The 18,875-nt window shown below is 44.0% G+C and overlaps 1 protein-coding gene across 1 annotated transcript in view; it reads right to left on the minus strand.

Annotated features, from left to right (window-relative positions):
- Positions 1-8,666: 8,666 nt before the first annotated feature.
- SLC22A16 (solute carrier family 22 member 16) overlaps positions 8,667-18,875 on the minus strand; it is a 52,264-nt gene continuing 42,055 nt past the window's right edge. Inside the window, exons 7-8 of the mRNA XM_054491726.2 lie at positions 15,139-15,238; positions 8,667-9,065 (exon numbers count right to left, since the gene is read on the minus strand). Of these exons, the coding sequence (XP_054347701.2) occupies positions 8,853-9,065; positions 15,139-15,238 (313 nt within the window). The 3' untranslated portion in view covers positions 8,667-8,852. The remainder of the gene's footprint in view (positions 9,066-15,138; positions 15,239-18,875) is intronic.

Consider the following 18,875-nt stretch of genomic DNA (forward strand, 5'->3'; position numbering starts at 1 on the left):
AGTCCCCAGCCTTTTAGGCACCAGGGGCTGGTTCGTGGAAGACAATTTTTCCACAGACTGGGGATGGGGAGATGGTTTCAGGATGATTCAAGTGCATTACATTTATTGTGCCCTTTATTTTTATTATTATTACATTGTAATGTATAATGAAATAATTATACAACTCAACATAATGTAGAATTAGTGGGAGCCCTGAGCTTGTTTTCCTGCAACTAGATGGTTTTCTCCGAAAGTAATGGGAGGCAGTGACAGATCATCAGGCATTAGATTCTCAGTAAAGAGCACACAAACTGGATCCCTCGTGTGCGCGGTTTACAGTAGGGTTTGTGCTCCTATAAGAATCTAGTGCCTCAGCTGATCTGACAAGAGGCAGAGCTCAGGCAGTAATGCAAATGATAGGGAGTGGCTGTAAATGAAGACAAAGCTTCACTTGCTCACCCACGGCTCACCTCCTGCTGTGAGGCCCGTTCCTAACTGGCCACGGACTGGTAGTGGTCTGTGGCCTGGGGATTTGGGATCCCTGCTTTAGCCCACATATTCAAAGAAAGGATTCAATATTTGATGAGTGTCTACTGAGCTCTAGGCATGAGGCACTTTACAGTTAACAAGTTTGTTTCCAGGGAGGCAGTGAGATGTGTCAAAATAGTGACAGTAATATTTTCAATAATGTATATTTAGTATTAACCATGTGCTAGACACATGTATGACATCATGTATCACAACCACCCTATGAAGAAGGTACTATTATCACTATCCCCATTCTGTAGATGAGTACATTGAGGCTCTAAGACAATAAGGAAGGGCCCAGGGTCTCTTAAATGGTAAAATCCAGTCTGGATATCTGATATCAAGGCTCAAGTTCTTTTTTGTTTTCTTTTTCTTTTTTTTTTTTTTAAGACAGAGTCTTGCTCTGTCGCCCAGGCTGGAGTGCAGTGGCGTGATCTCGGCTCACTGCAAGCTCTGCCTCCCGGGTTCACACCATTCTCCTGCCTCAGCCTCTCAAGTAGCTGGGACTACAGGTGCCCACCACCACGCCTGGCTAATTTTTTGTATTTTTAGTAGAGACAGGGTTTCACCATGTTAGCCAGGATGATCTTGATCTGGTGACCTGGTGATCTGCCCACCTCACCCTCTCAAAGTGCTGGGATTATAGGTGTGAGCCACCATGCCTGGCCAAAGCTCAAGCTCTTAACCAAAGCACAAACTTTGGTGCCAGGAGACCTGCATTTTTACCTTGAGCAAATCACCTGACTTCTGAGTTTGATTGCCCATCTGAAAACCAAGAATGAACTAAGAATCCCTTGCAAGTTGTTGTAGGTCACTAATAAGTTGAGATATGTATAATTATTTGTAAGGTGGTCTGAGGGCTGGTGCAGGGGTGGTGGAGGAAAGCAGCTTTTTCTCCGGCTATGCTCAATACTGTCACAGTCACTGAATACAGAACAGTTCCTGTGACCAGGTGTGTGGGGGTTGTCTCCCTACACACCAAGAATCCGCAGATTCCCTAGCAGACATTCCAGGTGCGTGTCCTCTAATTCAATCCAATTCTGACACCAGTTACCTGGAGATAATGTCAGATCCCACAGGTTGAGGGCTCAGTCCCACAAGACTTACCCTACTTCGGATGCCAATCACAAGCCCCAGGTTGTGGGTTTCTGACTGATGGGCTATAAATCGGGGTCCCTACAAGCCCCTTTTCAGGTTCAATTAATAATAGTTCAATTTGCTAGAGTGGCTCCAGAACTCAGAACATTTTGCTTACCTTTACCCATTTATTAATACGGATATTACAAAGGATACAGATGAAGAGCCATGTGGAAGACAGGGCCAGGGCTAGGCATGTGGGAAGAGGCAAGGAGCTCCTGTGCCCTCTCTGGGGGCACCACCTCCAGGAACCTCCACATATTCAGCCATCTGGAAGCTCTACAAACACTGTCTTGTGTTTTTCTTTTTTTTATGAAAGCTTTATTACGTAGACATGATGGTTAAAACATTGGCCACTAGTGGCCAACTTAACCTTCAACCCCTTCTCCCCAGAGGTTGGGGATAGGGCTGAAAATCCCCACTCTCTAATCATGTCTTGTTGTTTCCAGATGACCAACTCTCATCCTGAAGCTTACTAGGGGGCCCCAGCCACCAGGTATCTCATTAGCATACAAAAGACACTCTTATCACTCTGAAGATTCCAAGGGTTTTAGGAGCTATATATCAGGAAATGGGAATGAAGACCAAATACATAGTTCCCAGTATCACAGGTGGTATACATATTTTATTGAGCACCTACTATAAAAATCAATCACCAAACATTTATGGAGCAGGCACTTTGTCCAAGACATACTGCAAGGGCTATAAAAGATTTAAGAACTTCTGAGATGTTTGCTCCCTCAAGAAAGGAAACAAGGCAGAATAAGACTGTCCTCTAACCAACAGCTCATACTGCAGGTGCTGTGAAGGATCAGGAGAGAGAGGAGTACAGTGGACCCAAGTGGCTAGTCCAGGAGCATACATGGGAAGTGAGGAAGGCCCCAAACAATCAATGGGATTTCGATGGACAAAGAAGATGAGGGAGAAAAATCTCTGGAGAGACAAAGCCACAGAGGCAGGAAGTTCAAAGTGAGCTGAGGAAAGAGTAGGGGGTTCATGAGGAGGTTTGTGCAAGACCAGGGTGTGAAAGTGCTGGAAATCTGGCTAGGATGCAAGACTGTGTTCAAAAAGTAATGGGAGACACAGAAGAGATCTGAGAAGGCTCTTTCTTCCCCCCTCCCCGCCCAGGTTAGGACTCCATGTTTTCCTGAAAAGCAAGAAGAGGAGGACATACTCAGAAATGAAACCCAGAAAGAAAGCTTCTCTGTAGTAGTGCAGAGTCTATACAGATAGGACTAATAAATCCTTTTTTTTTTTAAACGCAGAGCTCTAGCACTATGACTTAAGTGAAGGGTCCTTCAGAAAATGGGTGGGAAAACTGATTTAGGTATCATGGAGGGTGACTTCTAAAAGGGGCCTCAGGAGCCACCTGGGGAGAATCTAGTGTTGTTGTTTTCCAGGTGAGCGGTTGGGGTCCGAAGAGTTGACGTGATCTCCCTGAGACTGCAGGGGAGCTGGGCTTCATCATCTTCCCAACGCTTCTTCAGAGACTTTTAAACTTGGGCTGCAGAGGTCCCCAGGGCCTCACCTCTGCAGCACATTTAGGGTTTCTCTAGCCACCCTCCCCCTCCTGCTGTGCTCTCCATGGGTGTTTCTGGTTTGCAGGGCGTTAGCCTTGCTGGTGTGTCCATGGCCAGTAAATGCAGGACCTAAGCCTGCATTCTTCAGAAGACTATTGAAGATACTAAGCTCAGGGGCCAGGGATTCCCATGTGTACAGCAGTTTGGAGCAGGGAAGTAGGACAGTGAAATCGTCCTCATAGGGTTAATGAGATTATAAGCCAGGCTTTATGGAGAATTCTAGTTAGACATTGACCAGGGTGGGTTGGTGTACTTTTGACCTGCTCCCTTGAAACGCTAACTAATCAAGAATCAGGAAGCATGCTGACCACCTGCTCCCCCAACTTGTTCCTACAGATAAAATCTCTGACAGTGGATCTTTTACCCAAGAATTGCTTAAGATGTTCTTCAGATCCTCAATTTCAGCAGAATGGCTGACACCAACTGGCATGGGTGAGCCCAGAGAGAGGCCGGGAATTAAAAAAAGTTTACTTAGAGAACAAGCAGTTGCCAGTGAAATGTTGGTGCACTGTAGACTTCAGACATAAAAACAGCAGCCATCACTGACTTCTGGCAAATTCAAGTAAAACAACAAACATCGAAACTTCCAGACATTCTGTTGGGGGAAGTTGACAAAGACGTTGGCTGCCATAGTCAGCTTTACCATCTTCGATAAGAAAATACTCCTCTTCACCATATACAAGAATTTATTAAGTACCCGCTTTGCCTACACCATTTTGCACTTAGTATGTTTTCATTACATATTTGATAGGAGTGAGAGAAAGGGCACAGGTGGGCCCCTCAGAACAGAACATTTAATTGAGTACATTCAGAGCATATTTTGAGTATGAACCTCCCTAACAGCACACCTTTTAACAGTGATTCAGGGGACAGATTCAGCTTTTGTGGGGTCTGAAGTTTGTACAGTTTCAAGAGCCCTCTTTAGAGGAAAAAAAATACAAAATCAGAAAAGAAAAGAATGCCTGTGACCACTTTGATAACATCTGACAGAGGAGGAATGTGATAGAAGGGAAAACCAAGTGGAAAAAGATGGTGGTCTCAGCTGATTGTAGTGACTAGATCTTACTTTTGCAAAATGTACAAAATTCTGTGAAAGCTTATGTCCAAGTGGACCCATTACTAAGCTCCATCACAGGAGCCTGTCCAACTGAAGGAGCCTGAAGTTTATGCATCATTAGCTTCAGTGAGTCTTCCCCTGCAGCTATCATGGACTGAAACTAACCACTGGAGCACAAGGGAAACTGCAGAAGTATCTCCAGGTAGCTAAACTGCAGAGTCCATGAGGGAGGACAACAGTGTGTGGTAGGGCACAGTCAGGACAGTGACACATGTGGAGCACTGATAGATGGGGCCCTCATGCACACTGGCCAAGACCAATACTGGGCAGGACACCTAATGAGGGTGAAATCACATACAGTGAATGGAGAAATAGCCTTGTAAAATATCGGGGCTGTGCCAAGTGGCATTAAATGGTGTCAATATATTATTTCATTTAATCTTCCCATTCCCAGAGGGACATTGTATGATAATCCTGAATTTCCAAATGAGAAGATTGAGGCAAAGAGAGATTGGTTTGCTTAAGCAAGAATGCTTATAGTCAGGGCTTTTTTATTTCCAGGCTTCCATTGTCTCTCACACTTCGTAGCCTGTCAAAGTCAAGTTAGTGCATTAACCTCAGTGACATAGAACTGAGAAACAAGGTCACCTATCTGAAGTTTACCTACTTGTGTGTGGTTTGTTCTCTGTTCATTGTAATGCTATGGTAAAGTACTCCTTGAAATATTTGCAATCAGAGACAGATCAGACGTGTTATGACTAGGTTCCAACTATTATAGATCATCACCATTTTCCAAGTATAAAATCAGAAGGTTGCACATATTAAGAAATGCTGAAGGAACAAAGTATGTTTGGCTTCCTGCACGATAAACATTTGTGAATTTTTACAACAAAAAGCCTAATTTTTCTTCCAGTAAAGAAAAAAAATTTTTTTTTTTTTTTTTTTTTTTAGACAGAGTTGCCCAGGCTGGAGTGTAATGGTGAGATCTCGGTTCACTACAACCTCTGTCTCCAAGGTTTGAGGAATTCTCCTGCCTCAGCCTCCTGAGTAGCTGGGCTTACAGGTGTACACCACCATGCCTGGCTAATTTTTTTGTATTTTTAGTAGAGATGGGGTTTCACCATGTTGGCCAGGCTGGTCTCGAATTCGTGGCCTCAGGTGATCCACCTGCCTCAGCCTCCCAAAGTGCTGGAATTATGGGCATGAGCCACTGCACCCTGCCCCAATAAAGAAAATTTTTTCCTTTTGAATTAAAAATACTTTAATCAAGGTTGATGGATACAAAATCAACATATAAAATCAATCTCTTTTATGCCAGCAATATACAGTCAGAAAATATAATTATTAGAAACTTCTCATTTCTAATTATAATGGAAATTTACATATAAGAATATAACAAAAAACATGTACAACCTTTATGGAAAAAAATATACTTCATTAAAAGATATTAATGATGACCTAAGTAAATGGAGAGAGATAACCCATGATAATGGATAGAAGAGTCAATACCGGAAAAAAGAGTGCATTTTCCCTAACTTAATCTAAAAATTCAGCCCCTTCCAGTTGAAAGCATAATAGGCAGTTTCAGTAGAATCAGGGGGGGTGTGGGCTCCTAGGTTTCTGGTCAGCAGCAGAAACGTGGTTTCAGCCCAAGCAGTGGAAGCAGAAAGTGCAGGCTTGTGGGCTCCCAACCCAGCCATGGTAGCGGCTTCCTGATCCCTAGGTAACTTCTGCATTTTGTTCCACCAGTCTTTCCTACACTTTTATAACTAACTGTGCATGAAATTCCTCTCTGAATTATCTCCAGTGGTTTCTGTTTTCCTGACTAGACATTGACTGATACAGTCATACATATGTAGATGTCATGATCTGAAAATTCGTATGTTGAAGCCTTACCCGCCATCAATGCGATGATATTGGAAGATGGGTCTTTTGGAGGTAATTAGAGTTAGATGAGGTCCTGAGGGTGGGGCCTTTGTATGGGATTAGTGCCCTTATGATGAGAGACACACCAGAGAGCTTGCTGTCTCTCCACATCTGTGCATACAAAGAAATGGTCCTGTGAGCACACAGTGAGATGGCAGTCACTTACAAGTCAAGAGAAAAAGCCCTGGAATAAAACCTACCTTGCTGTCACATTAATGTTGGACTTCCCAGCCTCAAGAGCTGTAAGAAATAAATTTCTTGTTTAAGCTGACCAGATTGTGGTATTTTTTGAATAGCAGCTCAAGCTGACAAAGATAGTGGGCAGTAAAAATGTAAAGAAATGCCTCAAGATTCATATGTTGAAATCTCAACCCTCAGAATGCAACCATATATGGAGATGAGATCTTCAAATGGTGATTAAGTTAAAATGAGGTCATTGGAGTGGAGCCCTAGTCCAATATGACTGATGGCCTTAAAAGAATAGGGAAAGATACCAGCCAGGGGTGTGTATACACAAATAGATGACCATGTTAAAAGACAGCAGGAGGGCAACCAACTGTTAGCCTGAGAAGTGTCAGAGGAAACCAACCGTGCTGGCACCATGATCTGGAGCTTTCAGCCTTCAGAACTGTGAAGAAATCATTTCTCTTGGTTAAGCCACTCAGTCTGTGGTATTTTGCTATGATCACCTTAGCAAACTAACAGAATATAAAAGTAAAGTCAAGAAAGTGTTGCCAGGCGTGGTGTCTCCCACCTGTGTAATCCCAGTACTTCAAGAGGCCAAGACTGGTGGATTGCATGAGCTCAGGAGTTTGAGACTAGCCTGAGCAACATGGTGAAATCCTGTCAAAAAATACAAATCCTACAAAAAATACAAAAATTAGCTGGACATGATGGCAGGCGCCTGCAGTCCTAGCTATTCGGGAGGTTGAGGTGGGAGAATCGCTTGAGCCCAGGAGGCGGAAGTTGCAGTGAGCCCACTGCATTCCAGCCTGGGGGATAGAGCCAGGCCTTGTCTCAAAAAAGGAAAGAAAGAAGGTATCAAATGTTAACTAAGAGGAAAAATTTTAATGGCAGTAGAAAAATGGGCTGAGGAAAAAAAAAAAGAGACAAAATAAGAAATAAGAGAAAGGCTCAAGAAATGTCTTCCTCCTTTTTCTCCATAAACTCCTATATACGTTATTTTCTTTTATAAAGGAAGAAAAGTTTTTGGCTTTATTTTTTCTTTGTTAATGGAAAGACCAAGTGAAGAACTAAGCAATTACCCAGGGAACTAAACTCATATAAAAAATCAATAATGCAGGTTAAATCCCTCCTTTTTTTCCCCTTTGGCAATGTTTTTTAAACTCACAACATCTATATAACTGCCTTCTTTTACTTTCCTCTGCAGATAATGCTAATGTTTCACCAATCCAAATGCAGGATATAAGACATACCTAACAGCAACATCTCAAGAGCAACAAAAAAAATAATGAACTTATGATGAAACCACAGTAAGGAAAAACCCAAAACCTATGGGAAACTGACTGTAAATCTGAAATGCATTCTTCCACAGATAAGATGATGACATAATTTGCAGTTGAAGTGTCCAGGATATTAATGTTTTTGAAAGACTATGGTTTGAAGTAGAGTTGGGAAAAATGTATAGTAAAACAAAAGAGTAAAATCTTCATGTAAATTATTTTTTTAAAGGCAAGAATACTTACAAACATTTTTACAATGGCAATAAATCCAGATGGTACTTAAAGTCAGTTTCCTGGATGATCTGCCAACTGAAAAAGTTTGCAGTGGGTTAAAAACTCACAGCCTCTCTGGGCTGTAAAGGAGACTTACAGAGAGAATTTGGTAAATTTGGGAAAAATAAGAATACCAGACTAGAAAGCTCACTCTTGGACCCTGGCAGGTGTGTGTCCCTTATCTGAACCAAACACAAGCACAACTGTCTGCACATTCAAGCCTTCTTGGCTCAAGGTTCTGGGAAGCAAGACATCATTTTTGTAGCTCTGATTTTTTATGGTTTAACTGTGAAGGCAAGCATTTTTTGAGAGGGCATTTCTGAAGAAGACTTGTTTTTAGAGCTATGACTCTCATAAAAGGGGAAAAAATATCAGAAATAGAATATGCAAGTAGCTTTGTCAAAAGAAATGCATTCTCACATGCTCCTTCTTTTGGGAAGCCTGGAGGGGGGCACTGGCGCAGACAGAAATAGGTGAACTCCGGGAGGCTGAGGCAGGAGAATGGTGTGAACCCAGGAGGCGGAGCTTGCAGTGAGCCGAGATCGCGCCACTGCACTCCAGCCTGGGCGACAGAGTGAGGCTCCATCTCAAAAAAAAAAAAGAAAGAAAAGAAATAGGTGAACTCCCTCTGGCATGCATGGTAGGGGGTGGTGGGGAAAGGTTGACAATCAACTACATAGAAAAACAAATGTTGAAAAATATTTTGCAGCAATAAGAAAGCAGTTTTTAAAACTGAGAATTTTCATCTTAGTTTTTATTTCTTTTATAACACATTTGCTTTAAAATTTTCTTACAAAATTTATTAAAAAGGCATACAAACAACATATGGGAGATGAGAATAAGATTCCTCTAATACAAAGGCATTAGGGTAAATAATATTTCAGGTGCTAGACAGCACGCATGGCACATTTATTCATCAAGACCAGAATCCCTGCGGGTAGTCGCTTCTGTTTTTTCCAGCCCACTATTATTAGTTGTGGGAAGTAATTTGCTTGAATTGCTTTCATTCTCTGACTCCAGTTTTGCAGCCTCCTCCCAAGTAGTTGCTAGCCGTTTCCCAAGGGTTTCTGGAAGCTTTAGTGTTAACACTCCACTCAGGAGGGCCATAGTCCCAACAAACAACTAGAAGGAATTAAAAATAATGATAAGTGACACATCAAGAAAGGAACGCACGCTTCGGAGAACAGAATTTCCTAACTGTTTTCAGAGGGTAATGGAATTGAATTTGACATAACAGTTGTCACTGTGATTACTCGGTGAGACCTTGGTTACTTGTGCTGGACTTCGAGTTCTTTTCCTCATCAATGAGGCTTAATGTCATCACTCACTCATTCATTCCTTTATGACCCACCGTGGAGTGCCTCCTCAGTTGCCAGCTACTGCCTGCCTTATTAGTCCTGAAGGTGCTGTCCTAGGAGCTGTGGTCAGAAAGAAAAAAGACCCTTGCCCCATCTTTCCAGACCCCAGAGTCTTGTGGAGGAGACAAGCAACTGAGCCCTGGGTCAGGACATGCCAAGCAGGGACTGTCTTAGTCAATCTTGTCCCTGCCCCAATAATCAGTACACTATCAGAGTTCAGTAAATGATAGGGAATGAATGAATGAAAACAGGTTTCAATCAACCAGAATCTACGGAATTTGGGGGAAGCTAAACAAAGGCAGTGAAAACAAATTGCTACTTTACGGAGCAGGGATCCATATAATTTCCTATACAGTTCGGTGTGATTTCTTTATTTTCCAGATTTTGACACATAAAAGGCAGCCTTTTAGACTAGCGCCAAGGCGTTTGCTTTTAAAAATGCAGGTCACATTAAAAATTAAAGTCTGCATATCTATTCTCTGTTCATCATCATGAAGATGCTGGGTGGTTTTTATTAACAGAGCTAAATCTCTATACAATCCGTAAAAACACAATCTGTCCTTACTTAATTTAAACTCCTTTAGCAAAATATATTTGCTGGAAAGACCCTATAAAAATAAATTAAGGTATGGCTTTTCTGATAAATCTACACACTTGGTATGTTTATAGCCTCTGAGAATGAGAATCATAAAATACATAGAGCAAGTGTGAAGTGATGCCAGATCACATCCATAACAGACGAGACCTGGGAAGGCAGTTTTTTATTTTGTTTTGCAGAGCACTGATAACCTAATTCTTAGAAATATATGAAATATATGAGTAAGCTTAACCCAGATGCAGTAGCAGAATTTCAAGTGACATTCCAAAGGAATTTTAAAGACGTTTTCTGGTCTCTCAAGACACGGCAAGTATATCCAGCGATCTAGAAACCCCAGAAGAGCCCTAAGTCAGGGTCTGAAAAACACTGAGTAAGTCTAAAAGCAAAATACAATCAAATGGAAGATGCAGAACAGAATGGAATTTTTCTTCTTAGCTTGGTAGTAAGACTAGTCAGGCAGGAAACAAATCATACCTCTCCACCTCCTCCTCACTCCTGCTCCCCTGACCAGCTCCCCACAACCCCCCAGACCCCAAACCAAACTTCGAAATAAGTCCCCCCTTTCCCACCCCTCCCTCCTCCTGGCCAGGCGGGTCCTTTCACGCTCTCCAGACCCCATCGCCTCTCACCTCCTCCTCAGAGATCTCCCTCCATCCATCGTCCAACCTCCTTCTCACATATTTTTTATCTTTTCCTTTCTGCTGGCTATTTTCCCTTGGCAAAAAGAAAAGCTCTCAAAGGGCCGGGCATGGTGGCTCATGCCTATAACCCCAGCATTTCGGGAGGCTTGAGGTGGGTGGATCACCTGAGGTCAGGAGTTCGAGACCAGCCTGGCCAACATGGAGAAACTCTGTCTCTACTAAAATTACAAAAGTAGCCGGGCGAGGTGGCACATGCCTGTAATCCCAGCTACTTGGGAGGCTGAGGCACGAGAATTGCTTGAACCCAGGAGGCAGAGGTTGCAGTGAGCCAAGATTGTGCCACTGAACTACAGCCTGGGGGACAAGAGTGAAATTCCGTTTCAAAAAAAAAAAAAAAAGTTCTCAAAGGCTGGGTGCAGTGGCTTACATTTATAATCCCAGCACTTTGGGAGGCTAAGGCTGGTGGATCACGTGAGGTCAGGATTTCGAGACCAGCCTGGGCAATATGGTGAAACTCTCTATGAAAAATATAAAAATTAGCCAGGTGTGGTGGCACATGCCTGTGGTCCCAGCTACTTGGGAGGCTGAGGTGGGAGAATCGCTTGAGCCCAGGAGGCAGAGGTTGCATTGAGCCAAGATTGCACCACTGCACTCCAACCTCAGTGACAGAGTGAGACCCAGTCTCAAAAAAAAAAAGGAAAAAAAGAAAAAGAAAAAGAAATGTTCTTGACCCTTTCATAATCTCCATACCCACATTGCCTGGGTACTTGCCACCTGCTACCTGTGTGGCTTTGGGCAAGTTACTTAACCTGTCTGCTCCTCAGAGTCCTTTTCTGTAAAATGGATGAAAGGATAGTATCTGTCACAAACGACTGTTGAGAGGATGAAATTAAATATTACGCAAAAGGCACTTAGAACAGTGCCTGGCTGCAGTAAGTAGCCAATACATGTAAGCTCTCATTACTGCATATATATATATGTATATATATTCTTAGCTTGGTAGTAAGACTAGTCAGGCAGTTGGGTTCAAGCGATTCTCCTGCCTCAGCTTCCCGAGTAGCTGGGACTACAGGCACGCACCACCACGGCCGGCTAATATTTGTATTTTTAGTAGAGATGGGGTGTCGCCATATTGGCCAGGCTGGTCCCAAACCCCTGGCCTCCCAAAGTGTGGGATTACAGGTGTGAGCCACTGCGCCTGCCCTACTGCTATTATATATTGAAAAGCAAGATGTTTCTTAATGTTCCATCATTACTGCTGTTGTATCTTTTAAATCACCATACCTGGCATTTCCCCACTCCAGCCCTTCTCTTCGGGCTGGTGATGGTTTGCTCTCCTGCCTTTCCCACCAGTCTGGGCGTCTCTCAAGACAGGCTATTTCTTTCATCTGCTCCTTAGCACCTAGCAGGGTGGCTAGTTCAAAACCAACACTCAGTCAACAATTGCCAAATGAGTTAATGAGCACACAAAAAGCTAATTACGTGTCCACCTTTTTTAGATTACTAGAAAATAATGGTTAATAATAAAAGCATCAGAACGAGTGATTTTTCATGTGCCTCTTTTCAAAAGAGAAAATACAAATATCTTCCAGATCAGAGTTTTCATTTCTCAAAATGAAAACACTGGCTCCCCAGGCAGTTTGACATCCATAAACAAGTTTAATGGGAAATTTGATTCTTTTTTTTGACTCTTTACCAACAATAGGTAATACTCCTTAGATCCAAAGGAAGCACATTCACAGACTACTTCCACAAATATACACCACACCCTGTGGCCAGAGGCTGTCTTAGAGAAGGGACGGGCCACTCAGGGCCAGGCTGGACAAGGAGCTGACTGTTCTGTGCTCGCTTTTGTATAGATTGTTTGTTGGACCTCGTGTAAAAGGCAAGGGAGCGTGGTATTTGGGTTCAAATCCCAGCTCTGTCACCTTTAAGGTGTGTGACCCTGGGCTAATAATTACTTTCTGTCCATCAGTCGCCTCATCTGTAAAATGAAGAGAACAACCGTATCTGCATTATATGAAGACTAATTTTTGTAAAGCATTTTCCAAAAGAGCTTGTTTAGGCAGGGCATGGTGGTTTATGCCTATAATCCCAGCACGTTGGGAGGCCGAGATGGGCAGATCACCTGAGGTCAGGAATTCGAGACCAGCTTGGCCAACATAGTGAAATCCCGTCTCTACTAAAAAATATTTAAAAAATTAGCCAGCCTTGGTGGCGCACGCCTGTAGTCCCAGCTTCTTGGGAGGCTGAGGCAGGAGAATTGCTTGAACCCGGGAGGTGGAGGTTGCAGTGAGCTGGGATCAGACCACTGCACTCCTGCCTGGTCGACAGAGCAAGATTCTGTCTCAGAAGAATAATAAAAATAAAAGGAGCTTGTTTAAATATCTGTTAAATAAAATTAGAGATCCCTTCTGAGTCCGTAGTCCTTAATTGAGCCTTACAGATATCCATTAAAAATATATTTATTTGGTTTTATTTCTGGTAATTACCTTTTATAAATTTACCTATTTTATATTTGCATGTTTCAACTTATTATTTTAATAAACACTTTTTCATTTTATCTTTTTTGAAAAAAATAATAAGGAAAACAAGTGCTAGCACAAAGGAGATTCTTCTAGAAAAGTTCATGACCTAAAAAGCATGGCAGACTCCTCCAAAACACCTCCCACACAGCCCATATGGTTTCTAACCTCAGAGTCAGCCTGAGAAAGTGGCTGGGATCTAACACCCCAATGGCACATCCAAGCGCTTTACTGAGCACCTGCTCCGGGGACGTGGGAGACACTCATGCCAAGCCAGCGATTCCCAAAGAGCCGTATGTGTACCTGCTGTGTGTACAAGGCAACTCCAGGGGATACCAAGCACTGTTTTATTACTTGTGAGATTATGTTAGTGTCTTTTAGAAAAACACATAATTAGTATAACACCCATGACCTCACTGATACTATTGTTTAGGACAAAGCTAATTTCCAAAAGTCAATCTATTTGATTTAAAATAGTAGGTGAATGACAGCATGGGTGGCACACAAGCTGAGGGAAACTCTTGGCTAAGCCCAGCTGTAGGGATGCAAAATGTCCTGCTCTGCAAAGCACAACAGGCTGACTGGGGCGACAAAGACACAAGCGCAAATAATAAAGCCACACTGCGACAGCAACTGAAAGAGGCACCCGCTAAATGCTGTACAGACATGCTTGAGAAAAGGAGAGGTGGGGTCACTAGATCTGGCTGGCCTCCTGGAAAGCAGATACCTGGAAGGCTACCTAACAGATACATGAGAGAGGAGCGCTGTCTTTGGAGGGGCCGTTTGGGCAGTGGCATGGAAGGGGAGGAGGTGGGGTGAGGACAGGGAGGAGAGGGGAAGGCTTGCAGTGGGGCTGAGTGTGGAGAGGAGGGGAAGCTGCATGAGGAACAGAACAGGGGAGCTGGGCAGGGGGTCAATGGGGAAAGGCCCTGGATATCAGCTGAGTTTGGACTTTTATTCTGAAGCTGATGGGGGCACTGGGTCATGGCCATGGTGCCTTCTATGCTATCCAGACAGGGTGGGGGATGAAGCGCAAGGAGAAGACTGGGAGGCACTGGAGCCAGGCATGCAGGGGTGGTTTTGAAGGAGAATGTGAGGATTTGGTGATGAAAGAACAGGATGAATAAGAAGCCGATGCCACAGTGTCATGCTTGAAGTCACTGACCTATCCTTAACCAAAGTGGGAGACAGGTGTCACTGGCCAGCTCTACTTGGGAGACATTGAGTTTGCGGTGAGACATCCAGGGAGAATGTCCATGAGGCTGGAGGAAACCCGCGCCTGCAGCCGGGAGGAGAGGTGATGCGTGCAGAGGGCGGGGAGGAGGCCGGGAGGGAATCCTGCAGCCTGAGTCTAAGGGGCAATCAGAAAAGAGAAAGGAGGCACTGGAGGGGACGGAGAGGGAGGAGCTGCAGGCTGGCAAATCACACCTGCCCTCCACCCATCCCACATCTTCTTCCTGAGCAGAAGAGTCCACTAAAGCCAGGTGCAGCAGAGCTCACGTGCCTTCCCAGCCTCTCAGCCCCTACCTGAGGATCTGCAAACTAAGTGTCCCTGCTCTCACTCTTTGAAGCCAGGCAAATGGCTCACACTGCTGGAGCCCCTCAGGTTCAGGTCAACTGAGAACCATGGGTTCCTAACGCTCTCCATTAGGCACCACAGAATCTTTTTGGAGCAGGCAGCCCACAGAATTCGCCTTGCCCAGCAGGCATTCAGTGGGAACACAGAGGCAAGGCCGGGCCAGGGCGTGGGGGCAGATGCCCTGAGGAGGACAGAGACCAGAGCTCTCCCTTCCCCAGGCCTGGCTTCCAGGGAAGGGTTAGGACACGCCCTTTTGTGGCAAGCAGAGTTGTAATGAACAGCTCAGCAGTGGTGGACGGCCACCAATGGCCAATCGCACAGCAGCCACCACCCTACTCACCGACTGGCCAGCTGTTGGTAATGGGGTTGTTTCTACAAACCCCATTAGGAAATGATGTACTGGCTTTCAATAAATAACAATAGAGAAGTTGCTAATAGGCAATTAGAAACTGCCTCCATGCCCCCTTGGGAAGGGTCTGCAAACTGAAGCACACCTGTGGTATGAAGATCCAAACGCTGCTGAGGTCCACAGAGAACGGTGCCAGGATGCTGGCCAGGCGACACACCATGCTGCCGCTTCCCACAGCCAGCGACCTGGAAACAGAGGAGAGAGGCCGAGACAAGTAAGGCACAAGTGACCTGGGGATTGAGGGACCTACTTCCTGCAGCTCCTTTCCCACCCTCCCCAATGAGGATAAGTGCGGTCAGGCAGCGCATTACAACGTTTCGGTCAACCTCAGCGGCCCCGCGAGATTATAATAGCACATTTTTACTCGACTTTTTCTATCTTTCAATATGTTTAGATACACAAATACTTACCATTGTGTTACGACTGCCTGCAGTATTCAGTGCAGTAACATGCTGTGGAGGATCACAGCTGAGGAGGAATAAGCTGTGCCACAGAGCCTGGGTGTGTAGTAGGCTGGGCCATCTAGGTTTGTGTAAGTTCACTCTATGATGTTCTGACAACCACGAAATCACCAAAGGATGCATTTCCCAGAACGTGTGCCCATCATTAAGCAACACATGACCGTAAAAAAAATGTAAGCTTGAAAATAATTTTTCTTAAATTTTTCAAGAATCACAATACCTACATTGTGTGAAACAGTGGGGTATAGAAGCACGCACGTAATTCAAGACAATTCATGACAAAAAAAGGTAGGAGTGTGGAGGTAAGCCATTCTTCATCTGCTGTGCAGGTGAGGCCCTTGTGTGTATTGATCCAGCCTAACATTTAGAATAATAAGGTCTTCTAGAGCAGGAATTTGTTTCAGGTAGGGAGTGGGAATTTGAGAGAACAAAGTATCTGTATACTGTGGACTATTCTATTTCAACTTTTTAGAGTCAAGGAATATCTTAATGTGCTTTTCTTTAAAGGTTACTTAGAGAAAATGTATAGAATGTTAGTAAGGAAAGACTGTCCTTTTATGTGAGTAAGTACCTCTATAAATTAACGGTGCCTCATCTTTTCTGGTCACACACATTTATAAAGAACTGATAAAAAGTATGGCATTCTTCTGAGAAAGAAATCATACATAAGTAAAGTTTTGCATGCAGTGTTAGGGTGTTTAGGGAGCTCATAGAGTTGGTTAAAGATTTCCTGTATTAAACATTTACATATTGGATTTTTTTGAGGTCATGTACCTGTGGTTGTAAACCAACAACCAAGCCAACAAAGAAAAGATCTTAAAAAATACTATAATATTCATAATTGCAATGCACATTGACATTATTTGACTGGATTGTCACCTTCTTAGCGTATAACATACATTCACTCAGCACATGTGTGTCAAGAGTCTAATACATGCCACTGCATGGATCTGGTCCCATCTGAATTCTGAACTGGGAAAATCTGAAGCTTTTCCTGGCTGAGCAGAAATCCACCTGAGAGGCCAGAAGGGTCCCACAGGACATGACAAAGATATTCTCCCTGATTTAGAGCAGCTTCTTCCCTGGGTCAGCCACAAGGGAACCAAAGCCACAACGCAAGTTGGCAATTATGCTACTTCACTCTCTATTGCATTCAACTAGTCTCCACCATTGTCAGCCTGTAAGTGCTAGAATGTAATCTGTTATTCTGCCTGTCTGCTACTGTACATCCTCACAGGGCTGCCACCTTCACAATATGATCTGAGAAGAGTCCACAAAGCCCTTACCCCAAAATACCTTCTTCCTCTCTGCTACTAAAGCTCTACTGCTAGCAACTCATCCCTCGCTAATGTTAAGCACTGTCTCCCATAAAAATTCTCATGTATTTCACTGGGTGACAGAAAGGGCCAAAAGATGTGGATTTGAGTTCTGATGGGTCACTGACTAGCCAGGTGCCTTTGGCCACGACCCTAATCTTGTGTGAATTCCAGTTCCACAACCTGTAAAATGGACAGAAGATGTATTTTTATTAGACTGCGAGAGCGGTCTAATAATAGCACTCTGGGTGACCTAGAGGGGAAGTATGGAGGAAGAAGAAAAACTCTACTCTCAGACAACTGGGCTAATAGACAATTACATAGGGAGTTATTCCTCTGCTATTCTATACCCCTGGTCACATATTAGTCTGATAAACTTTTTTCTTAGATATATATGTGTACCTACTCTATCTATCCATTCTTCCATCCCTCCATCCATCCATCCGCCCATCCATCTAGATATCCATTAATCTATCTACAGCCAACACAAATGTATTTACCCATCCTGGTCCACAGGGCTGCCTGCCCTAGCATTTCAGCAGGCAGGTGTGTGGGCGTGGAAAATTCCTAGGGAAGGATTTATGCTATCTCTTGACTAATGGATTTTCTAGGTCCTACATCCCTCCTGCTTGTGGAGACAAGGAGGAGGCATCTCTGGGCTGGTGTTATATGGACTTATCTCTACAGAAAGTCACTTGCCTTTCACACTTGTAACACATGACAAATAATGTACTCCTAAAAGGGATGAACCCACTAGCTAAGCAGTTAGATTTTTTAAAAAGTTTCCTGTGAAAAACCTTAATATCTTGTTTGTTTATTTGTTGCCATTAAGATTGGGTCTTTAATAGGCTAAGAAATCATGCAAGCTCACTAACAAATTTTTTTCCTTAGAAAATGAAAACTTCCGTTGATAAAGCAGGTGTTAGGAAAATGCCACTTGGAGGATTTAAGGGAGGACTGCAGATAGGAAACTATTACAGAATTTCGCAGAGGGAGATCTGTGGGACAAGCATCTCTTGCCAGCAGTGTGACCCTAATCACTATTTACACTTTAAAATACAGGCTCATTTTGCAAAAAAAAAGAGTCAAAAAGTCTGATGGGCCGGGCGCAGTGGCTCACACCTGTAATCCTAGCGCTTTGGGAGGCCAAGGAGGGTGGATCACTTGAGGTCAGGGGTTTGAGACCAGCCTGGCCAACATGGTGAAACCCTGTCTCTACTAAAAATACAAAAATTAGCTGGGCATGGTGGTGCACACTTGTAATCCCAGCTACTCAGGAGGCTGAGGCAGGAGAATCACTTGAACCTGGGAGGTAGAGGTTGCAGTGAGCCAAGATCACACCATTTCACTCCAGCCTGGGCAACAGAGTGAGACTCTGTCTCAAAAAAAACAAAATAAAATCCAATGGAGAATCAGAGAAAGGATCCCTTCCCTTTATAGCTGGGGTCCCAGCTGTGTGTCTTGCGCCAGGTACTTGATCTCCCTGGTCTCAGCTGTCTTATCTGGACATGAGGGCTGCAACAAGAAGTGTGGTTTACAAAGGATGTACTGTTAAGGCCTGGAAGTTCTGCTGCAGCCCCCTGGAGCAAGAAGGCAGGAGCACTGGGGGGATTCCAGGTACTCAGCAGAGCTTCCACAAAGGACCTCTGTCCTCTTCACCACATAAAGAGTTTCCAAGTAAAATGTGTTTGGAAAAGCTTTTTAAAAGCTTGAAAGTCCCCGAGGTTCCCAGATCAGTGGGAATCACATCAGACATTCCCAAAGAGGGGGGGAGGTGGCAACTCAGAGTCACCTGCAGACTTGTTAAAAATCCCGAGTCTCGGCTGGGCACGGTGGCTCACGCTTGTAATCCCAACACTTTGGGAGGCCAAGGCTGGTGGATCACGAGGTCAGGAGTTCGAGACCAGCCTGACCAACATGGTGACACCCCGTCTCTACTAAAAATACAAAACTTAGCCAGGTGTAGTGGCGTGCACGTGTAATCCCAGCTACTCGGGAGGCTGAGGCAAGAGAATTGCTTGAACCCAGGAGGCAGAGCTTGCAGT

This window comes from Pongo pygmaeus, chromosome 5, assembly GCF_028885625.2.
Source record: "Pongo pygmaeus isolate AG05252 chromosome 5, NHGRI_mPonPyg2-v2.0_pri, whole genome shotgun sequence".
In the NCBI taxonomy this organism is placed as follows: Eukaryota; Metazoa; Chordata; class Mammalia; order Primates; family Hominidae; genus Pongo; species Pongo pygmaeus.